The sequence below is a fragment of the Pelodiscus sinensis genome, chromosome 15 (genome assembly GCF_052426305.1).
Source record: "Pelodiscus sinensis isolate ZL-2025 chromosome 15, ASM5242630v1, whole genome shotgun sequence".
Taxonomy (NCBI): Eukaryota; Metazoa; Chordata; order Testudines; family Trionychidae; genus Pelodiscus; species Pelodiscus sinensis.
The window spans coordinates 24150206-24172430 of NC_143066.1; the positions used below are offsets into that span (position 1 = coordinate 24150206).

General features: G+C 43.9%; 1 protein-coding gene across 1 annotated transcript in view; it reads right to left on the reverse strand.

The window, feature by feature from the left end:
- DNAH3 (dynein axonemal heavy chain 3) overlaps window positions 1-22225 on the reverse strand; it is a 163767-nt gene that overhangs the window by 112497 nt on the left and 29045 nt on the right. Inside the window, exons 8-16 of the mRNA XM_075899421.2 lie at window positions 14947-15142; window positions 13661-13786; window positions 9923-10118; window positions 8426-8605; window positions 7159-7295; window positions 6905-7010; window positions 6134-6312; window positions 2339-2523; window positions 289-412 (exon numbers count right to left, since the gene is read on the reverse strand). Of these exons, the coding sequence (XP_075755536.2) occupies window positions 289-412; window positions 2339-2523; window positions 6134-6312; window positions 6905-7010; window positions 7159-7295; window positions 8426-8605; window positions 9923-10118; window positions 13661-13786; window positions 14947-15142 (1429 nt within the window). The remainder of the gene's footprint in view (window positions 1-288; window positions 413-2338; window positions 2524-6133; window positions 6313-6904; window positions 7011-7158; window positions 7296-8425; window positions 8606-9922; window positions 10119-13660; window positions 13787-14946; window positions 15143-22225) is intronic.

Genomic DNA, 22225 nt, shown 5'->3' on the forward strand with positions numbered 1-22225 from the left:
AGTATATGGGGCGTAATTAGGAATAATGGGATGAAATTATAAAAATCTTAGCATCACCATTTCTTCCATCCTTTAGACCTACTCAAGGATAGGGGAAAATCCAGCCCATCCTGCTTAATGATATTTTCTGAAACATAGTTTAAAATCTCAGTACTAAAAAACAGATTTTCCTTCCACTAGCAGTTCCATTGACTTGCCAATACTTCCCTTTTTGTGGGTCCCAAGCCTTTTCATTTCTTTTAAACTCAAAGTCTTAGCTCAAGGAAATGTCCTATTTTAATAGCATACCTTTTAATCAGAGAAACTTCTGCATGATCCCTCCTGCTAAACAACTGGGTTCTGCTATTTTCAAAGATTATCTCAATCTGGTCCGGCCAGTGGAAAACATTACTATTCAGCTTTATGTCCTCGGCTACAATTTAAAAAAAAATTAAATTACCCTTCTAGGAGCAGCAATGACTGGTGAAGAAACATGAGACATATGACCACCCCACCACATGACTCCTTCCTATACCACCTGGGGGAGGGCCAGGACAACGCCTCTGCCACTCCACACCAACCTTTCCCTGCCTCTTCCCACCTCTGTCCTGCCTCTTCCCCCAAGCCTGCTCTACCAGAAGTGTGGCTCAGAGAACTAATGGGGAGGCCTGGAACCAGCAGCAGGATTTGCGCCCTCCCCCCCGCCCCGCCGCTCACTGGCATTGGTGGCAGAAATTGCGTGACGTGGCTCCACTCCCTAGCTACTGGCTGCATTGCTCCACTTCCTGTTAGCAAGTGTGGGGAGAGGTCCTGCTCCTTCCCACAAGCGAGGAGGCTGGGAGGCAGGGAGCAGAGCAATATTGCTCTGCTCTCTCCTGGTGGTGTGAGTGAGTGCAGGGGACTCAATCTCTGCTGTGGGTGCCAGGCCCCTGCTAGTCTCCTGAGCTGCCCTGAGGCTCTAGCCCATGGGCATGCAAAATATGGCCTTTGGGGCCACATCCAGCCCGCAGTCCCCCAGAAGCCTTTGTGCAGTGCTCACACCCTCAGCACAATCTGCCTAGGTAAGCACCTCCCAGCCAGAGCCTGCCTCTGGCACCCAAGCCCCTCCCTCCCCACAACACTCTGCCCTGCTACACTCCTGCCCCATGTAGCCCAAACCCTGCGCACCCAATGCCCCCACCCAAGCCTTGCACCCCAATACCCGTGGAATGACGTGTAACAGTTAATTTGAACTAAGGACTTAGTTGGAATTAACGTTTGACTGCCGCGTGTAGCCGCAGGCAGTTAGTTCAGACTAGTGGGATTTTAAAATGGTGACCGGACGGGAACATGCAAATAAAGCCTGGTATATTTAAATCCCGAGCTTCATTTGCAAGTTCAAATGCCTACATTAGCCTCCCTAGTTTGAACTACGGGGCTAGTGTAGACATACCCATAGATATCATTGAACATCCCAGATGCAGATTTAGCTGTTTAGCTTTGTTTCCTAAATAGTTTACCGTGATGACAAAATACTGACATCAGTTCAGGAATACTGCATTATATGCATGAAGCTTTGACTACATGAGAGAAATCGACCAAAGTAGGTAGCTCAAATAACAATGCTGCTACAGCTATTCAGCATAATTTAACTAAGTGGAATAAGCTAAATCAGAGAGACATATTCTTATTCCAGAATAAGGGTTTTCACACAGAGGCTTATATTGAAATAACTATTCCAGAATAACTATTTCAGTAAGGCATTGTCTACACTATATGGAAGATCTTCTGGGGTCAATCTTCTAGGGTTAGATTTAGTGGGTCTAATGAAGACCCGCTAATTTGAACTGAGAAGGTGGCCTAAATGTCCAATCACAGACAAGCCCTTGGATATGCACTGATTTTCATTTCTAAACTATTTTCAGATAATCCTGAAAATGCTTGCAGCAATTTATTAAACTGACAGAAATATTAATAAACAACATACCAGGCTACCTAATTTTGCCAACACAGTTGTGAAGAATGCTAGCTGAATCATTGCACATATTATACAAATTCTCTAAAAGAGATCTCATTTCATAAATCTCTCAGAGAGAAATCACAGAGAAGAAGGAATGTGTGGGCAGGACAAAGGGGCAGGAAATCTTCCTGCATCTGCGCATCTTTTCTCTCTAGAGAATCCTTTTGCTTTGCCATCTGCTTTTTTTTTTAACTTTTCATTAGCATAGTAAAAGTTGTATAGTTTTTCTAGTTTTCTTTGATAAAGAATAAATAGAAGCCCTAATTTTATATGCATGGCTATGTGTGTGTATACACACAGAGACACATAAATATATATTTTCATCAGGGATAATTTCATATACAATATTTTAAAACATACAAGACAGATCAGCATAGTCCATCAAGAATTCCAGTCTGTACGCTGCTTCAGAGATCTCACGTCTCAGCTTAAAAACAGTAACTTCACTAGCTTTTTTTAAGAATGCCGTAAGCTCCACCAGCTCTTCAGTGTTCAAAGGCACCTCACTGACTTTGTCTGCAATTATGTTGTATTGGTTGCAAATACTACAACAAAAAAGAAAGCAGACATTAATTATGATGATTATTATTATTAATGAAGATTAGCGCAGGATCTCATTAATGCAAATTGCATGTCAAAGGATACTAATGCATCTTTGCAAACAAGATATTCTGATTAAGACACATAACAGATATGCAATAAGAAAAGGCATTCCATTCCAACATCATCTCACTTTTTCAAAATGCAGGACAATGTAGCACTTTAAAGACTAACAAGATGGTTTATTAGCTACCCCAGACTAACACGGCTACATTTCTATCTACATTGTCCTGCATTTTGCTTCAGCTACCCCAGACTAACACGGCTACATTTCTATCACTCACTTTTTCAAAGAGTGATAGATCTATATAGTAGAATACCTGTTACATTGGCATTAAATTGGCAATGCTTGCACACTAAGTTAACAGCTCTTTTTCAATTTTAGGGTATGTCTACACTACCAAGTTATGTCAAGGAAACTAATGTTGACATGCAGAAGTTGCCACACACAAAAAAAAGTTGCCAAAGCATGGTTATACTTGCTCCCTCTGTAGATCCCCCATTGACAGCGGGAGAAATGCACTGTGAGTAGATATCCCACAGTGCCTGGCAACACACTCTGTCTCCAGGTGTTGTGGGACCACGCAACAGAGCACAGCATCTTGGGATTGTTCAAAGCATCCCTTCCCTTCAGGCATCACTTTGTTTAGAGACCTCTGGTGTCCTTTGACACCTTTTTACCAAATGACGTTCTCTGCTGTGCACTCCGGAATCTGCAGGGAGAACAAATGGATCCCTCACTTCTCTAACATGCTGTTAACTGTGGTGAGGACCTCATGCATGGCTGCAGAGATCATCTTGAAATTACTGACAGAGGAAGAAGACTCAGAGGAGCCTGACAGTGTGCACGACAGGAACAGTGGCATTTGGCACTCATAGAACAGCTATACTGCACTGATTTGTGGGATATATCATTATGCAGTTGTGTGATGATGCTCAGTGGCTACAAAACTTTAAGTTGTGTAAGCAAACTTCCTGGAGCTGTGTGCTGAGCTGGCTCCCACCTTGCGGCACAAGGACACCAGAATGAAAGCTACTTAGCCTGTGCTGCATGGTAGTCAAATGCACTTTTGGGAGACTGAAGACAAGATGGAGGTGTCTCTATGGCAGGCTAGATTTCACTTAGGACAGCATTCCCCTGATTATTGCAGCTTGTTGCACTTTGCATAATTTCTGTTAAAGTAAGTGGGAATTGTTTATTTGGGACGGAGCACTAAGCCACAGTGCTTGGCTGCAGAGTTTGAGCAGCAAGATACTAGAGTGGTTAGAGGAACTCAAAGGGCTGCTGTCAACATCAGGGAGGCTTTGAGTGCGCACTTTGAAAATGAGAGGCACTGAAATAAAACTCAGTTACAGTTGCTTCCATGCTGCACTCCTCCTGCACGCCCCCACCATGCAATTAAAAAAAAGTGTAGAATTGTTCTAAAAGTGTCACTTTGTTCATCAGCAAAAGTGGCGAGGAGTCCTGTGGCACCTTATAGACTAACTGAAGTGTTGGAGCATAAGCTTTCGTGGGCAAAGAACCACTTCGTCAGATGCATGTAGTGGAAATTTCCAGAGGCAGGTTAAATATGCAGGCCAGAATCAGGCTGGAGATGACAAGGTGGATCCAATCAGGGAGGATGAGGCCCACTTCTAGTAGATGATCTGGAGGTGTTAATTCCAAGAGAGGAGAAGCTGCTTTTGTAGTTAGCGAGCCATTCACAGTCTTTGTTTAATCCTGAGTTGATTGTGTCAAACTTGAAGATGAACTGTAGCTCAGCAGTTTCTCTTTAAAGTCCTGAAGTTTTTTTGCTGCAGAATGGCTACCTTTAGATCTGCAATTGTGTGTCCACGGAGATTGAAGTGTCCCCTACAGGTTTTTGTATGTTGCCATTCCTAATATCTGATTTGTGTCCATTGATTCTTTTATGTAGGGACTGTCCAGTTTGGCCGATGTATATAGCAGTGGGGCATTGTTGGCACATGATGGCATATATTACGTTAGTAGATGTGCAGGAGAATGAACCAGTGACAGTATGGCTGATCTGGTTAGGTCCTGTGATGGTGTTGCTGGTGTGTGGGCACCGAGGTTTGTTGCATGGATTGGTTCCTGAGTTAGAGTTATTATGGTGCGGTGTATAGCTGCTGGTGAGAATATGCTTCAGGTTGGCAGGCTGTCTGTGGGCAAGGACTGGCCTGCCTCCCAAGGCCTGTGAAAGCGAGGGATCATTGTCCAGGATGGGTTGTAGATCACTAATGATGCATTGGAGAGGTTTTAGCTGAGAACTGTAGGTGATAGCCAGTGGTGTTCTGTTGGTTTCTTTCTTGGGCTTGTCCCATAGCAGGAGGCTTCTGGGTACACGTCTGGCTCTGTCAATCTGTCTCCTCACTTCCTTGTGTGGGTATCATAGTTTACAGAATGCTTGTTGAAGATCTTGTAGGGAGACCTACACCTACACAACAAAATTCCTCAAGATGTCTACACTGCATGTATGTCAACAATACAGGGAGGGGAAAAGAGAAAAATTCTTCATGGAGCTGGACATTTTTTGTCATTGAAAATGGCCACTTTCCATGACAAAAGTCTCATTGTAGTGTGAATGCTCATGGTGTTGTTGACCAAAGGCACTTTTCCTCAACAAAACTTGCCGTTATAGACAAGCCCTTAGAATGTACTGTTTCAAGAGCTGAATTCTTACAAAGAAAGACATCCTTAAATGAAGAAATCAGCAGCTCACTTATTCTCCTGACATCTACAGAAGTAAGAATCCTGCATACAATTTAGGCAAAAAGGTAACATTTACCTAGAGATCCTCAAACTACCCCCCAAAAATGAACATGGATAAATATGGGAGAAATACAGAAGAAAAAAATGACGCCCATTGCATATCTTTTTCCAGGAATGTGTTTTCTTGTTTCAGGTTTGGACTAAGCACCTTTGTTATCTGTACATGCACATTACTCCAGACACCTCAAGTACAACCCAATTCCAAGAGTAATTATCTATATTTACTAATGAGAAAAGGGATTTCAAATGAAACAATTATACCAATAGATTAAAGCTAAAGTCATTGTAAATTTTTTACTGGCTAAGGATAGAGTTCAGGGCCTGTGGTTTTCTTGCAAAAGTCAAGGATATCATGATGTCCAGAACAGGGAACTTTGGTCCTTACTCTGCATTAGATGGGCATTAGTTCTTGCAGGGGAAACAAAGAACCCTCAGACTGATTCCTAGCAAGTCAAGAAAAGAAATAATTGTAAAATATTTTCAACGTGACTCTTTTAGGTCTATCCAAATAGAACCTAATTCAGGAACTTTTAAAAAATGTTACTTTTATTAACACAACTTTTATTACAGAATGTTTCAGGTTAACTTTACATACACAACATGAGGTCTTTGCAAACCAGTGCAATGTTGTGTTAATTTACAGAAGCCTATGGATAGATATATCTCATTAGCGCTATAAAAATCCATCAGATGAATACTGTTTCTTTCAGGAATGCATACAGGCACTGATACATAGCATCAACCCACAAACGTAATGATACCCATGCATTCTCACATATGCGTACCTCTTATTTAACTCCCTGTTTTCATCCACTTCAAACTCAATCAGCCTATTTTTAAGTTCTTGGGCCCGACTGCAAAGCTCCTCATTCAGCTTCAAAGCATCCAGGCAGAACATGGCGAGAGGGACAGTGACATGCATGGAGGCTATTTCTTTTTTCAGTTTTGTTAAACTATCGATCTTCTACAAAGCAAAAGAATAATCCTATTAGTTTACTTAGACTCCGCAGATGTGAAATGCTATATGAGAGCAAAGAATTATGTCAGATACCAGGTAGATCGTATATTTTGAACAGAAATATGAACACTCTGTTTACCCATATAGGGCCCATACAACACCAAACCACAGAACCCAGCAGGAGGTACCCACCAGTGAAAAGTCCACATGGATGCTAAGGCACAAGTTGCCTGCAAAAACTGCACTGAGCTAGGACCCCAGCTCTACAGGGGTGGCACTGAAAGTGCGTGGGGCTGACTAAGCCAAGGGGAACAGAGGGACAAAGAGAGGATGTGCTGAATCAGCACACATTCTGGGAAGCCTCCTTCAGTGGGGCTCTGCATGGAACATAGTTCTTTCTTCCCCAGCATAACCTGGCATGGCTACCCTATGGGCAAAGGGGGATGTAAATTGTCCCCACTCCTCTGTACCTGTAAGGGTGAATCAAGGCCTTAGACTAAAAGGCATGGAGTGGGAAACTTATAATCTCTGTCTGAAAACTGCCATGCAAATGTTTGCTGTTGTATGAGTGATTAATAATAATCATGCTGTATGTTACCTTAGTGAAATCATCTAGAGAATGGCTTTCCTTCAAAAAATTGGTAACATCTTGTTCTGCATTGTTGTTCAAAAGATCACTGTATTTCTTGTACACATTTAAGTACCTTAAACAAGAAGAGGGTAAAAACACACACACAATTGCCCAAAATTAGGCTTCTTGGCATTGGGAAGGAAACATGCAAAAATTACACTGATGCTGTTTTATATGCTGATTAATCCAGAAAAGCATCAAAGTTAAAAGCAAAAACTTACTTCTGTGGACCAACCACGTTGCTGTCAAATATCCTGGCAGTTTTGCTCACATATTCTGAAACCAAAGATTCATCCACTTTCACGGTATGAAGAGTAGGATTATCTTTTTTTAATTCTGGAAAGAGCTGCATTTCTACCTAGAAGGAACCCCACAACACAAATACAGCATAGTACAGAAAAGGCAAGAGCATTTTGCTGCTTATACAGCCATGGTTAGAAGAATAGAATTATACCTATATAGTAATCTGGCAGAAACAACATGCTGCAGTGCAAACACAGACTCTGCTTTAGCAAAGCAATTAATACACACCTTAAAAATAGGCTTTAGAGCTTTACTGAATCAGGACCATAATCAGGAGTAAGCTCAGAATATTAATTGGGCCACTGAAGTTCAAATATCACATACTAGAAAACGTATCTAGCATTGCTTGGGTCCTTCAGAGCAGAGGTCTGGTGGTGTTGGGGGGTACAGGAATCAGGGCAGGGACTTAGGTATGTGGGGGGGGCTGGGGGAGGACTAAAGGCAGGAGGCTGCAGATGTGAGAGGTGTAGGATTCAGGGCAGGGGGTTGGGAGGAGAGGAGGCTCAGGCAAGGCTAGGGGCCTTAAAGCAAGGGGTGGAGGTAGCCACCTGCTTCTCCACCCCACCCCACTCCACCCCACCTGCTGATTTCTCTCTGGGTTGGAGGGGGGCCAACGCACCCTGCCTGCCAGCTTCTCCCCAGGACTAGCATGGGGCAAGACTAGACATGCGCTCACCCTAAGATTTCTTCCCAGAAGGGATGTAAAAGTGTAACCATTTAAATAGTTAACCAAGAAGCATCAGCTTATTGGTTTCTGTTACAGTTACATGCTGAGTACCTGGGAGCTAGCTTCACTGCAGGGCCTGCAATATAAATTTTATACTGCAGAGACCACAGTGAAGCTGGCTCACCAGAATGGCAGAGGCTACTGGCCCTGCTCCTGAGGAGCCAGCTATTATCCTGCACTGCGGGCTCTGCAGTATAAAAGTTATACTCCAGAGCCTATAATAAAGCCTCCCCAAGAGTGGGGATGACAGCCCCTACTGGGCACGCTCTGCTCCTGAGGTAAAGTTATACCGAAGATCCTGCAGTATAATTTTACGCTAAATGCAACAAATTGACAGCCGGTGGATCAATCACTCCAGCGTCAATCCCCGGCGTAGCATAGACAAGGTCTAACAGGTTTCATCCCTTACGCAACATTATGTGCAGAACACAACCCATCTCCCTTCTTTTATCCTGTACCTTCGGAAGTCCCTCTGAACTCCGCAGGATCTCCATGAAGCACTGGTAGATTAAATTCCAACAGTCTTCCCAAAGTGGCTGAAACACAATTTTGGGTTCTTCCATATAGAGTTTGATTAGTAGTATTTGGGGGACAAAGAACTGCATTTCTTGATATGGTTCTTTAAAGTCATTCCCATCCTGAAGGGAAAAAAAAGAACAAAAACAATAAAGCTGAACTAATTTGAGCATATCATGTACAAATCAAAGTTATTTAAAAATGACTTAAAATCCCACACATAATCTTTAATACACTGAACTACTAGTATATTCCTTCTGGTCTACAGCTTAACCTCTTAGTATACGTCTAAACTACATTCTATTTTCGAAAGAGAATATGCAAATTCAGCAGGAATTTGCATATTTTCTTCTGATCTCACTTTCGAAAGTGGATCTTTTGAAAGTGAAAGTAGTCTGGATGTGGTTCTTTTGAGAAAAAAACCCTTTTTTGAAAAAGAGCGTAAACCTCGTTTTTTAAGGAAGAGCATTTTTTTCCAAAAAGGGTTTTTTTCCCCCCCCAAAAAATGTGTCCAGACTACTTTCACTTCCAAAAGATCCACTTTCAAAAGTGATATCGGAAGAAGATATGCAAATTCCTACAGAATTTGCATATCCTCTTTCAAAAATAAACATAGCTTTAGGATACTGATCGCCCTCAGTCCTCACTGATTCAATGGAAGTAAATCCCTGATCACCACATAGTATCAAACCCCTAATGATTGATCATCTTTTTTAATGTTTTCATTTTTAATGATTTTGTTTGTATCCCAAATGTTTGCACAGCACCTAATGTAAAATCTCGGGGCCTCTACTAGGTACAAATCATACATCATCATCATCATCATCCAGTTACAGCACCTAGCACAAGGCGCAGCTCCACACTTCATCAATATGTTTCTGTGGTTGTTTACCACAATCCAGCAAAATCTGTGCTATTTACAATTGTTTTGTGTAGCTAATCCTGTAGTGATACAACCATGTTTTGAAGGGAAGAAATGATAGGCACTCATATGGTGGAGTCATAGAACCACATATATTAATAAGTAGTTATTACCTGCGCACAGACATGACATTATGGGACAGAATTAGCAAAGCACTTAAGCACTTTTTACTTCAGTAGAACTACTTACAGGCTTAAAGTTAAACATGCAAAGTGCTTTGCTAGATAAGGGCCTATCTAAACAGCAAAACTACAGAAATGCACACCAACAGCTGAAAATTTATAACTTGCTATTTATGGTCTTAATCCTGCAAACACATATGCAAGTGAAGAATTCTTGATAACACAGAAAGTCCTTCTGAATACCAGAAAGGGTTTACAGAATTAGGCCATAAGTTTGGAAAACAGAAGGAAACCTTATCATTTACTCTTGAAAAAGTATTTGATTTGAAAAATTTACAGATTCCTATTTTCACATCAGAATGAAAAACAGCAGCAGCTCACTTCATTCCATATACCTTGTGTATCATAAAAAATTCCAGAAGGTCTTCCAAAGAGTTAATAACCATCTCACGTAACTGTAATGACATGAGATTTGCAACAGAAGCAAAATACTCTTCAATTTGCTTAGGGGAATCATAGTCACTCTGGGGTGCCAAATGAAGCCACATCTCCTTCTTATCAATAAAAAGGGATGCACAAGTTGGGATCCACCTACAATAAAACACAAAAGCAGAAAACATTTAAAATGGCTATAGACTTAACATATATGTAATGAAACCTCAACTCAGCAATCACCCAAACGGACAACAAAACTCAGCTGTGTAGGAGAGACTGGTGTTTAACTGAAGGCCAAACAAAGTTGGACCAAAAACCTTGAAGACTGATTACTTGATTTGGGGATGGCTAGTAGGCCTGGTCCATAGTATTGCCTTCATCATGTAATGGCAGTGCTTAGTCTATCAACACACAATCAAATAGAGTTTGGTCTAGCAGGACAATTTTCAGTGTGATATAGTTTTCAATCCCTTCAGCTAGATTTTTATAAATATTATATTATTTTTAAGTATCCAAAGTCAATTTAATTTAAACTTATAAAACCATGATGGCAACTGATGGCACACAAGTAAATTGGCTCATGAAAGCAATTCCACTGGCCTATGCCTGGAGCCTAAGAGGAGGTGGGGAAGCTGATATCTGTCACATGACCCATCCCATGGGATGGGAAGACATACTTTTTTGGGTGATTGCAGTAGAACAGGAATGGAGGAAGTAGTCTTTAATTCCTTACCTCCCTGTTCATCTTCATTTAAGAGACAGAACAAAGGGGAAAGAAGCAGTAGTGCAAGTAGACCGCTACAGTCCGGTGTGCTGTACCAGCTAGGGATGTGAAAAGTTACCTGGTAAACTGGTAAGCATCATCTATTAAGCATCACCTGTCTGGAACAGCCCCTGTCTACGGTGGGCCTGGGTGCATCACAGGTAGGCACTGTTCCAGTCTAGATGGACTGTGCGCTGCCCTGTGTCCTACCCCAGCCTGCATCCCTGTAGGATTTGCCCTCTACACACATCTCCCCCTCTCTGCTGCACCCCTGGCCCATTGCCCAAGTCCTATCCTATCCATACACCCCCACGAGGTCTGCAGCAACTGGCTGAGAGGGGAACCTAACTTCCAAGAGCACCACACAGACCCCACTCTGTCACTGGTGACTGGGCAGAAGCTGGCATGACAGGCTGGCAATTGGCAAAAGCGAAAGCCAAAATCTCCATGCTTGAAGCAGCAAAGAGAGACCCCCAGATCACCCTCCTTTACCAGCTGCAGCAATACACATGCTGAAAGCCAGGGTGAGCGAGTGGCCGGAAGCCACTCTAATCCTGCTGCACTGCTGACAAAGCCCCCTGAGACATTTTAAATCACCCAAGTGGCAGGCAGGGCCAAAGGACACGTGAGGGGAGCATGAAAGGTGGCATGGGGCCAGAGGATGCTGGGGGCAAGGCATGAAAGCAGACAGTGGCAAGTTTTGATGCAGCCAAGCCTCGGGCCAGGAATATTCCTGGTGCCAGGGCTCCACAGGCCCATACCACTGATGTTAATGGGAATTATGCCATTCATAGATTCATTTCAGTAAGCAGACCTAAGTATGTTGACTTGAGCTATGTCATTCACCGAGCTGAAGTTGCATACCTTAGTGTCTGTGTTGAAGGCCCTAAATGTCTGTGTTTTCTTTCTGCAGCTAGGTGTGGCCCTGCCTTTGTTCTCTGCTAGAGGAAGCCTTAGTGCCTGGCTCACCGTAGAGGAATGAAGGGGACCCAGGCTGGCAGAATAGGCTGACTCTGTGGTATCTCAGCACCTCATTTGGCATCCCAAGAGTTCCAATCCATCACAGAAGGTCACACGGGGAGGTCATGTGCCCCCTTAGCTGGTGTTCCTTCTACCCCAGTACCTGTAGGAAATTGATTTTACTTGCACCACTAGAAGGAAGACAGATAGACTGAGAAGAGAATGTAGGAAAGAAGAGGCAGGATAAGGCTCTGTCTTCAGCTGCATTTGCACCTGTGGTTGACAACAGATATGAAGACTCAGGTCCCCCTACCTCCTCACTAGAGTCTTGATTCAAATTCCAGAGGTCTGCACATGTGGTTAAGGTTAAGCAATTGCTCAAGAGCTGGGCTGGATGTGGAGCTTTACTAGTGCTGAAGTTGGTGATTCGGTGGCTGTGATCAGAGTCATCCAATTTTAACATCCAATTTTAAAAAGCTGCCCAGATCCTCTATAATAATTTGAAATGAATTTAAAAACCCCAAACACTGGGAGTTCTAGGACTTGTGAGCTGCCACGTCCTTGAGTCTAAATGGTTCAATATCTTTTCTTTTTGAAAAGGACAGCACTCAAGCAGGATCTGCAGAACACTGAAGACAGAAATAAGCAGTTTTCAAAGAAATACATTTCTATTCTATTTACAGCCAGATCTGCATTCAAAAGCCTCTGTGAGCAAAGTAAAATCATACATCCCTTCTTGCTTTCAGTAAGCCCTGCTGATTTCAAAAGCTTATCACAGGATAGACTTAATGGTTCAGGCTCATGCTACCAGTTTCAGAAAAAAACAATCTGAAGCTCAGAGGGGACACCTTAAGACCATTGGGCCTCCAAGATTTATTTCTTTAATTCATTTTGAATGGACTGAAGTAAATAAGATTATTGGCCTACTGTTAAAAAAAACCTAGATGCAAAGCTCTAGGAGAGACTGGTGCAGCCAACATACCCTTTGAAGATGCTCTACATTCCTAAAGCTTGGAAACCTTAATTGGTTAGAAGGTTTTCTTTCTCTTGATCAGTTTGTAAAAGCTTACACTCCTACAGGTTTAAAATATAATAGGCATGGTAGCAGAACGTGGCCACACAATCATTGCCACTTGCCTGAAAGATAAATGCCTTGGCTCTGTCTCAACATTTTCCATATAGCAGGTGCCACAGGATGTAGGGCCTCATTCAAAACCCATGGAAGCCCATTAGAGGTATTCCGCTGATGACATGCGCCTTTGATCAGGCTTTTAGGGACCAACTGTGCACCACTGATGTTAATGGGAATTATGCCATTCATAGATTCATTTCAGTGAGACCATAGCTGGGCCCTTATGTAGCAACTAAAGATCATTATTCTGCAACTAAATTCTGTATTATTGACATATGTGAAATCTAGTCCCCTGCAGTGCTTTCTCATTGATTATGCAATTTGGCCTACTGAGTTTAGCTTAAGATGGTCAACTAAAACAGCATCAATGTGTAAATACTGCTAATATAAAACCTTATACAAATATAATGTACAAGTCTTCGTTTTGGATTTGAGGGTCCATTTTTCAAATGTGGACACAGTTTTGCATAGGTAAAAAGCTAGTAAATTGTGCATCTAACTATTCTTTTGTGAATGCTGCTCGTAATGATTTTCTTATTGATAATAAAATAGTATTATAATAATACTATAAAGGGCCACATAAAGTAGTCCTTAATTTAGCAAAATTACCATAGCTTTCCTGAGGAATTTCATTTTAAAAAAATCACAATTTTGCCTGTAAAAGGACAGAAGGATAGGGATTAGAGATAATACTTAGCACTTCTATAATTGCACATGTAAACACACAGTTTTGTAGGAATAAATGGAGATGCACATTTTTGTGGATTCCTTAATTGTAGTTACCTGTACACATCTTCTCTAAGTATATTCTATTAATTTAGTATCTTTATATACCATACTAACTTGTTCTGAAGAATGTCATGCGCTTCCATACAATGTCTTTGAACTAAATCTTCAAATTCACTAGGCAGCAGTGGCAGATCACCTGCCAGCATTTCGTTTGTACGAACAAACCGTAGGTCACTAAATCTATGGAAAAGAAAACATAACTCAGATGATTAATTTAATTTAAAGTAAAATTAATGGAATACAATCAGGAAGCTCTTATGAGCAATTAAAAATGTGAATACTTTTTTTCCCACTGATGCAGCTTGCTTCTTTCTTAAATTTCCCTGAATGTTTCTGATGAACTTTTGCTATAAGCAAACTTTCAGGGCTGAGTGAATTTCATTTTATATATGCTGTTTTCATAGCACGATAGCTTCTTTTCCTAAATGATTTGGTTAATTTCTACATCTTTGTCAGATTCATTATTCGACTTATCCAAAGATGAATATGCAATGTGACACAGTATCTTTTCTTCTTATGCAAACTAACAGAAGTAGATGTGTGTGTCCATTTTGAATACACAGTGGGAAGAAAAACTCAAAATCTAGTCAACTTTTGCACACTGAGGTCCAGTGCCTAACTTGATACATATCCCTGTTTGCAATGTTCTGTAAGCCACAAATCGACACACTCGATTTCTGACCACAAAGAGCAATGTTACTTAAATACAAATAACATCGCTGCAGTAGCATTCAGATCTGACATAACTCCTCGAGGAGGAAGGGGAGAGGGCATGATTTTCAAAAGTGGCTAGTGGTTTTGCTTCTCCAATCTGAGACATGCTTCTCCAATATGATTGTCAGAAGAGCACAGTACCCACTCTCTGCAAATTAGGCCCCATTCAGGTATCACATTGAAAACCCCAAAATTGAAGCACCTAAAATTGCTAATCATTTTTTAAAATCTTGACTGAGTGTTTTAAGTTAGGGTGGTATGCTCTATCATAGAGACTGATGTTTCCATGTCACTTAAGGGTACATCTACACTGCAACGGCAAGGTAAATTTTTTTAGCTTGAATAGACATACCTGTGCTAGCTCTGATCAAGCTAACAGGCCCAAAAGAGAAGTATAGCTGCAGCAACCCCAGCAGCAGGACAGATTAAACACCCAAGCATATACCTACGGTCTCAAATGATGTCTTATTATGAGAAGAAACAAAACCCTGATTCAATACATTTCTTGTGTTTAATGTAATGTCTTGAGTCTAGATGGCACGGCAATGCAAGAACTAAAAAATCATTAAAATAATTGATGGTATGAAGAATTACTCTAAACATATACAGTAAGCAAGATATCTTACTCAGTAAACCAGAGGTGTTGCAACATAAGCATCATGGGATTCACTGTGAACAGATGGTTTTCGTTCCAGCTTTTCATTTCTTGGTACAAACTATGCCATGGGACTGGTGCACGTATCACTCTCTGAGGAAAAGAGCGTGGGATGTTTCTAATAAAGAGTCTCTCTCTCTCTGCTGGATCCATCAAGATGTAATCAACTACAGCAAATTATACAAGTCATCATAAGACTGAATGCATTGCTAAAACTACACCTATACATTACTACACATTGGTGCCAAACCAAAAGTGTCATTACACAAAATAATTTGGTTATGCGTTCATGTCTTTAAAATTAAATTAACATAACATGATAATGACATTTTATCTGAGATCATTATTAACTAACTACAGTAAAACTCCAGTGGTCTGGCATCCAATGGTCTGGCACTCCTGATGCTCCGGCACCATCTGGAACCTGGAAGTTCTCCGGGCAGCCGGACAATTGGAGCTGCTTTGCCCCTGACTTCCCCGATTCAGCTGCTACTGAAACTGACCAGCGGCTGACTCGGGGAAGCCCGGGGCTGAGCACCCCAGCTGCTCTGCCCCGGGTTTCCCCAAGTCAACCGCTGCTGAAATTGACCAGTGGCTGACTCCGGGAAGCCCGGGGCAGAGCACCCCAGCTGGGGTGTTCTGCCCTAGGCTTCCCGGAGTAAGCCACTGGTCAGTTTCAGCAGCGGCTGACTTGGGGAACTCCAGGGCAGAGCAGCTGGGGTGCTGCCGGGTTGGTTCCGCAGCGCCGAGGGGCGCATCCCCCCCACTCCACCCCAGACCCCTCATAGCCCCCCCTTCTGATGGTCCGGCATACAGGCAGTCCCCGGGTTACGTACAAGATAGGGAGTGTAGGTTTGTTCTTAAGTTGAATTTGTATGTAAGTCGGAACTAGTACATATTGTAGGGGAAACTCTAGCCAAACATTTCTCCAGAGCTCAGTTTTATTCTCCCACACCTCACTTCCCTCAGTCCTTTATTCTCAAGCTGAGGTGTCTGCTGAGAAAAGCCGCTCCTCGTCTCCCTGGTCTGCTGCGGGGGGGTGCTAACTTCGCGTCTCCCTGGTCTGCTGGGGGGAAGCAGCTAGTGCAGGGTTGCCTCACCCCGTTTGTAAGTAGGGATCCGATGTAAGTCGGATCCATGTAACCCGGGGACTGACTGTATTTGATAATCCAGCACCCCCTGGGTCCTAAAGGTGCCAGATTATCGGAAGTTTACTGTATATCAGCAGACTAAGAAAAGAAAGATGGTCTAGTGGCTAAGGCGCTAGATCGGGACTATCTAGATTCTGTTCTTAGCTCTTCCACAGAATACCTGCAGTTTGTGAATCCATCTCTACAGGTGTCCTTCTGGGTTGTGCTTTGTAAGGAGCCACTGTGGTTTGTGTGTATGCTGTGTATTCTGTACTACTAACTAGGGATGATAAGCCTTCAGGGCCTCCACAATAGCAAGACACTCTAGTTCTCCAACTGAATATGGGGCTTCCTCTCATTTATCTTGTGACCTCTACAAGTCATCAGTCTGCACCTACCAAACTTGTTAATTTGTTCACAAGCAAGTCCAACAACAACCTTTGAGGTATCACAGGATACTGTGAATACATGAGATGGATCTAGTATTTTAAGAACAGCATGAATTAGAAGTCCTTCCTTCAATGACTCAAAGAATTTCTGGCATTCCTCTACCAAGAAAAAACAAACACTAGCATATCATAAGAGCACCCTTTGTAATCACTTTCTTTTGTCCCCCTCTACAGCTGCTTTTGTCAAGACAATCTCTGGCTCTTTTCCTGATAGGTTTGCTTCACAACTCTTGATATTTGCTCCTGTGAGAGGCTTTGAGACACCAGCTACGTTACAGTCTCCATCAACTTCTTTTTAACTTCCTGATCCATCAGATTAATTGTTCTTGGCCAGAAATCCCCCTTTGGTGCAGCTGGAAACAGAACTCTGCTAAACTACAATTCTGACTGGATATTGGTTGCTTCAATCCTACAGGTTCACTGATGCTGTAGGTATTATTGCATGGTGCTCTGATTTCACCACAACTCTGTTAGGGGAATAGGTCCTCTTTGCTGCACTACAAGTATGGTAGAGGCACCTCTAAGGCATCGGTAGTTGTTTGCCCTACTGCATCCCTAGCTTTTGTTTCCCTTCTTGTGGCTTCCCTCTGCTTAGGTAATTCCAATGGCCTTTGCTTTCACAATGTCTGCAAATGTCATCTGGCCTGGGACCCACGTGGGAACACATCTGACTCTTCTGACCATGGGACACCTGTGACTGGTTTGCACTTGAGTCTCTTCCACTTTATTAGCCTTTTAAGTATCAATCATTTCTTAAAGTACTGCATCTAGCAAAAAGCTGTAACCTTTTGGCTGGGAATTAACTGCTGATACTTAAGGAAACACTAATGTCTTCTTCCAGATTTTGAACTCTGTATATAATCTGATCCATATGTTAGCCAGTGTATTAACCTGCTGGTGAATAAGGATATGTAATTTTATGTTAAACCATTTATAAACTGACTTGTCACATAGGCTCCTTTCATGGCTTGCCACTGGGCATATGTCCTTCTCTGCACTGCCAGGTCCAGATGTGGTGAAGTAGATTCTGCTTCACTTGAGCCATCCCCCAGATGCAGAGAAAGTCCTATTGAACAGTCTCTTCAATATACTCATAGATTCCAATCTCCTTTGCAAGATCAGTAAGTTTTTTCTCAGACAAAAGCATTTTTTCCACTTTGAAGTCACTGTCATTAGTTGTAATACTCACTTGTGGAAGCACAGAGATATATTGGAACACTGCAAATAACAGCTACAGGCACACAAGCCCATCCCTAAAAAAAACCCTTAATCCTATAATTATTTCCTATTTCAGTTCCACGTGTTCTATTTTCATTAATTCTATAATGATTTAAATGGAAACCTTTTAACATTTATGAATCCTAGTTCCAGTGGAGCCATGTAAGAAATGAATTTGTCTCACTTAAGACATTGACAGGTTACACAGAAAAAGGAGTTACTCACCTCGTGCAGTAATGAGTGTTCTTCAAGATGTGTGTCCCCGTGGGTGCTCCACTGAAGGTGAAAGGTTGCCCTGAGCCGCAGATCGGAGCTTTGTATAGCAGTTTCCCCTGTTGAGCCACGCATGCTCAGGAGGCGTCTCGAGCCCTTCCAGCCTCCTGAGGAGCGCGGCTCAACCCCCTCCCTTTCAGTTCCTCGTCTCCGCCCGAGAATTTCGACTCCGAGCAGAGGGGAGGTAGGGAGGGTCGTGGAGCACCCATAGGGACACACATCTCGAAGAACACTCGTTACTGCATGAGGTGAGTAACTCCCTTTTCTTCTTTGAGTAGTGTCCCCGTGGGTGCTCCACTGTAGGTGACTACAAAGCAGTATTCAATGTAAGGCTGGAGGGAACCGGAGTCATTGTTTGGCAGTGGTAGAGAGCACTGCTGTGGCAACTGCTGAATCACTCTTGAGTTGTGGAAGAATAGCGTAGTGTTTAGCAAAAGTATGGTCTGAAGACCATGTTGCTGCCCAGTAAATGTCTCTTAAGAGGACGTTGCCGACAAAGGCTGTAGAGGCAGCTGTGGCTCGGGTGGAATGTGCTCGTGGTGGGCGCTGTAGCGGTCTATTGCCTAGAGAGTGGCACTTGATTATACATGTTGAGATCCATTTTGAGATTCGTTGCGATGATATTGGTGCCCCTTTTGATCATTCAGCAATGGAAATAAAAAGTCTTTCAGATTTATGAAATGGTTTTGTTCTTTCTAGGAAGAAGGCCAGAGTCCTCCAGATGTCCAGAGTATGCAGGCTGACATCTGTGACGTAGTGGGGGTACTTGCTGGGCTGTGGTGACCCCTGCTGTCTGGAGCAAGACCCAGCAGGGAAAACCTCGCTAGGCAGAGGTAAGGCCAAACTGGTTGAACCAGTGGCCAGACACCCCCCATGGAGAGGAACAAAGGAAGGTGGAATGCTGCCCTGACTGGGGGGGCAGGGCTGGAAGGGAATTTAGTTAGTTGGTTGGTGGCTGTCTGTGAGGATGGATGAGACAGCCTAGGGAGAGGAGCTGGAGTTTTAGGGGCCCAGTCTCCCCCATCTCAAGGGGGCCTGAGGCATCCTAGCCCAGTTCCTGTAACCAGATTCCATCTGTGCTGCGCTGTGCTGGAGGAGCAATAAACCACCCTCAATTCCACTGGCTGGTACAGTCTGTTTGTGCCATTTCGGGGTGCAGGAGACGGGGAACCCCCAACGCGCCGTCACAACATCTCTCTCTGAAGAGTGTGGTTTCAGGAAGAAGGTAGGTAATACGATCGGTTCGTTGACGTGGAATTCCGTACAGACCTTAGGCAGGAACGTCAGGTGGGGTCTAAGTATGACCCTATCCTTTGTGAAAACTGTGTAAGGAGGTTCCGACATTAGTGCTGCAAGTTCACTCACCCTTCTGACGGAGGTGATGGCTAAGAGGAAGCAGACTTTCATAAAAAGGAAGGGAAGCAGTATTGTTGCCAATGGTTCAAAAGGAGGTCTGGTGAGGTAGTCCAAAACAAGATTTAAGTCCCACAAGGGGAGTGGGGCCTTATATGGTGGATACACATTTTGGAGTCCCTTGAGGAACCTCTTTGTGATAGGATGGTTAAAAATGGAGAAGCTGTCCACGGAGGTATGAAATGCTGCTATTGCAGAGAGATATACTCTTAGGGTAAGTCTACACTACAGCACTAATTCGAACTAACTTAATTTGAATTAGTTAATTCAAACTAAGCTAATTCGAACTAGTGCATCTAGACCTAAAAACTAGTTTGAATTAGCGTTTTGCTAATTCAAACTAGCATGTCCACATTGAGTGGACCCTGAACCGAGGTTAAGGATGGCCGGAAGCAGTGCCGGCAGGACATCAGATTAGGACTTAGAGTGTGGAGCTGCTGTCTCAGGCTAGCCGAGGGCTGTGCTTAAAAGGACCCGACCCCCACCCCGGACAGACAGTTCTCAGGGGTTCCCTACTCACTTGTCTAATTTGATGAGGGACAGCAAAGCAGTCCTGGCTTGGAGTACCCTGAATGCCCACACTCGGCACATCACAGCACTCGGCCATCAGCCCAGCTGCACTTGCCTCAGGCTGCCATCCGGGGGGGCTTTCAATAGGGGGGCTGCAGGAGAGCTTCCACCCCGAGGAGCCCGCAGAGCCACCCCAGTCCTCCCCATTGGGGGCTCGTACCCCATTCCTCCCTCACCTCCTTCCACTTACCCCTCCCTAGCCCCCCTTCCTGATGTACAAAATAAAGGACACGAGTGTTAAAAATAGAAACTCTCTTTATTGAACAAAACTCGGGGAGATTGGGAAAAGGAGGTGGGAGGGGGAAGAGAGAGGGTGGGAGAGGGGAGGGCAACTAAAATGATCAGGGGTTTGGAACAGGTCCCATATGAAGAGAGGCTAAAGAGACTGGGACTTCTCAGCTTAGAAAAGAGGAGACTGAGGGGGGATATGATAGAGGTCTATAAAAGCACGAGTGGTGTGGAGAGGGTGCATAAAGAAAAGTTCTTCATTAGTTCCCATAATAGAAGAACTAGAGGACACCAAATGAAATGAATGGGTAGCAGGCTTCAAACTAATAACAGAAAGTTCTTCTTCACAAAGCAAATAGTAAACCTGTGGAACTCCTTGCTGCAGGAGGCTGTGAAGGCTAGAACTAGAACAGAGTTTAAAGGGAAGTTAGATAAATTCATGGAGGCTGGGTCCATGGAGTGGTATTAGCCAGGCGATAGAAATGGTGTCCCTGGCCTCTGTTTTGGAAGGCTGGAGATGGATGGCATGAGACAAATGGCTTGGACAGGCTACTGGGCTAGATGGACCTTTGGTCTGAACCCAGTACAGCCATTCTAAGCTCAGGACTCAGGGTCGGGGGTCTCACTGGACCACCTTGATTTTCATGCAAACCTGCTCTTGGGTGGCAAGGCTGGCAGCTATCCTGCCCTAGACGGCCACTTTCCTGTGCCTAGTGCGGAGATCGTGGATGAGGTCCACGATCTCCGCACTAGACCAGGTGGGCACCCGCCTCTTGCGGCCCCAGGCAGGCTCCTGGGAGCCGCCAGCCTGGTCCCGGGAAGAGGCAGAGGGCTGGGTGGCAGCGGGTGGCTGGTTCATGCCGTGCCAGGTGCAGGGTTTGCTGGCTGGGTGTTGGTAGGCTTGCACCTGGCACAGGCACCGTAGCCAGACCGTGCCCCTTTAAGGGCTCCGGGGCCGGGAAGGGGGCAGAAGAGTTTCCCTGGTGGTGCCCAGAGTGGCCACCAGGGAAAGCTGGGGAGGGCTAGCCTCCCACTGGTTCGAATTAAGTGGCTACACAGCCCTTAATTCGAACTACTTAATTCGAACTAGGCGTTAGTCCTTGTAGAATGAGGTTTACCTAGTTCGAATTAAGCGCTCCGCTAGTTCGAATTAAGTTCGAACTAGCGGTTTGTATGTGTAGCGCCTATCAAAGTTAATTCGAACTAACGTCTGTTAGTTCGAATTAACTTCGTAGTGTAGACATACCCTTAGAGAGGAAATTGACAGTCCTGATGTTTTAAGGTCCATAATGTAATCTAGGATGGTATTCAGTGGAGAAACACGGGGTTCCACTTTGGCTCGTTGACACCAGTGAGAAAATTGTACCCATTTCTGCTGGTAGGTTTTTCGCGTGGAATGCCTCCTGCTATGGAGGAGGATGTCTTTTACTTTCTGCGAGCAGCGGTCTTCTATCTCTGAGAACCAGAAAGAAGTCACGCCTGAAGATGCAGGGTATGGAGTTGGGGATGTAGTATCCTGCCACTGTCCTGAGATAATAGGTCTATCCGGTATGGTAGAGGATGGGGAGGCTGGACCGCTAACTTGTGAAGGTATGGATACCAGGTTTGGCGAAACCATGACGGGGCAATCAGGATGACTAGGGCTTTGTCTCTCAGGATTTTGCGCAGGACTCTTCGGATGAGAGGTATGGAGGGAAAGGCATAATGTAGGGGGGCTGCCCATTTGATTAGGAAGGCATCCCCCAGAGAATGCCTGCCAAGTCCCGCACGTGACCAGAATTGGGGACATTTGGTATTCTGGGCCGAAGCGAAAAGGTCTATAGATGGCCATCCCCACTGGTGGAAAACTGAGTTTGCGACCTCCATATGTAGTTCCCATTCATGGTCTAAGGTGAAGTTTCGACTGAGGAAGTCCGCTCTGGTATTGTTCACCCCTGGCAGATAGGATGCTATGAGGGTGAGCTGGTTG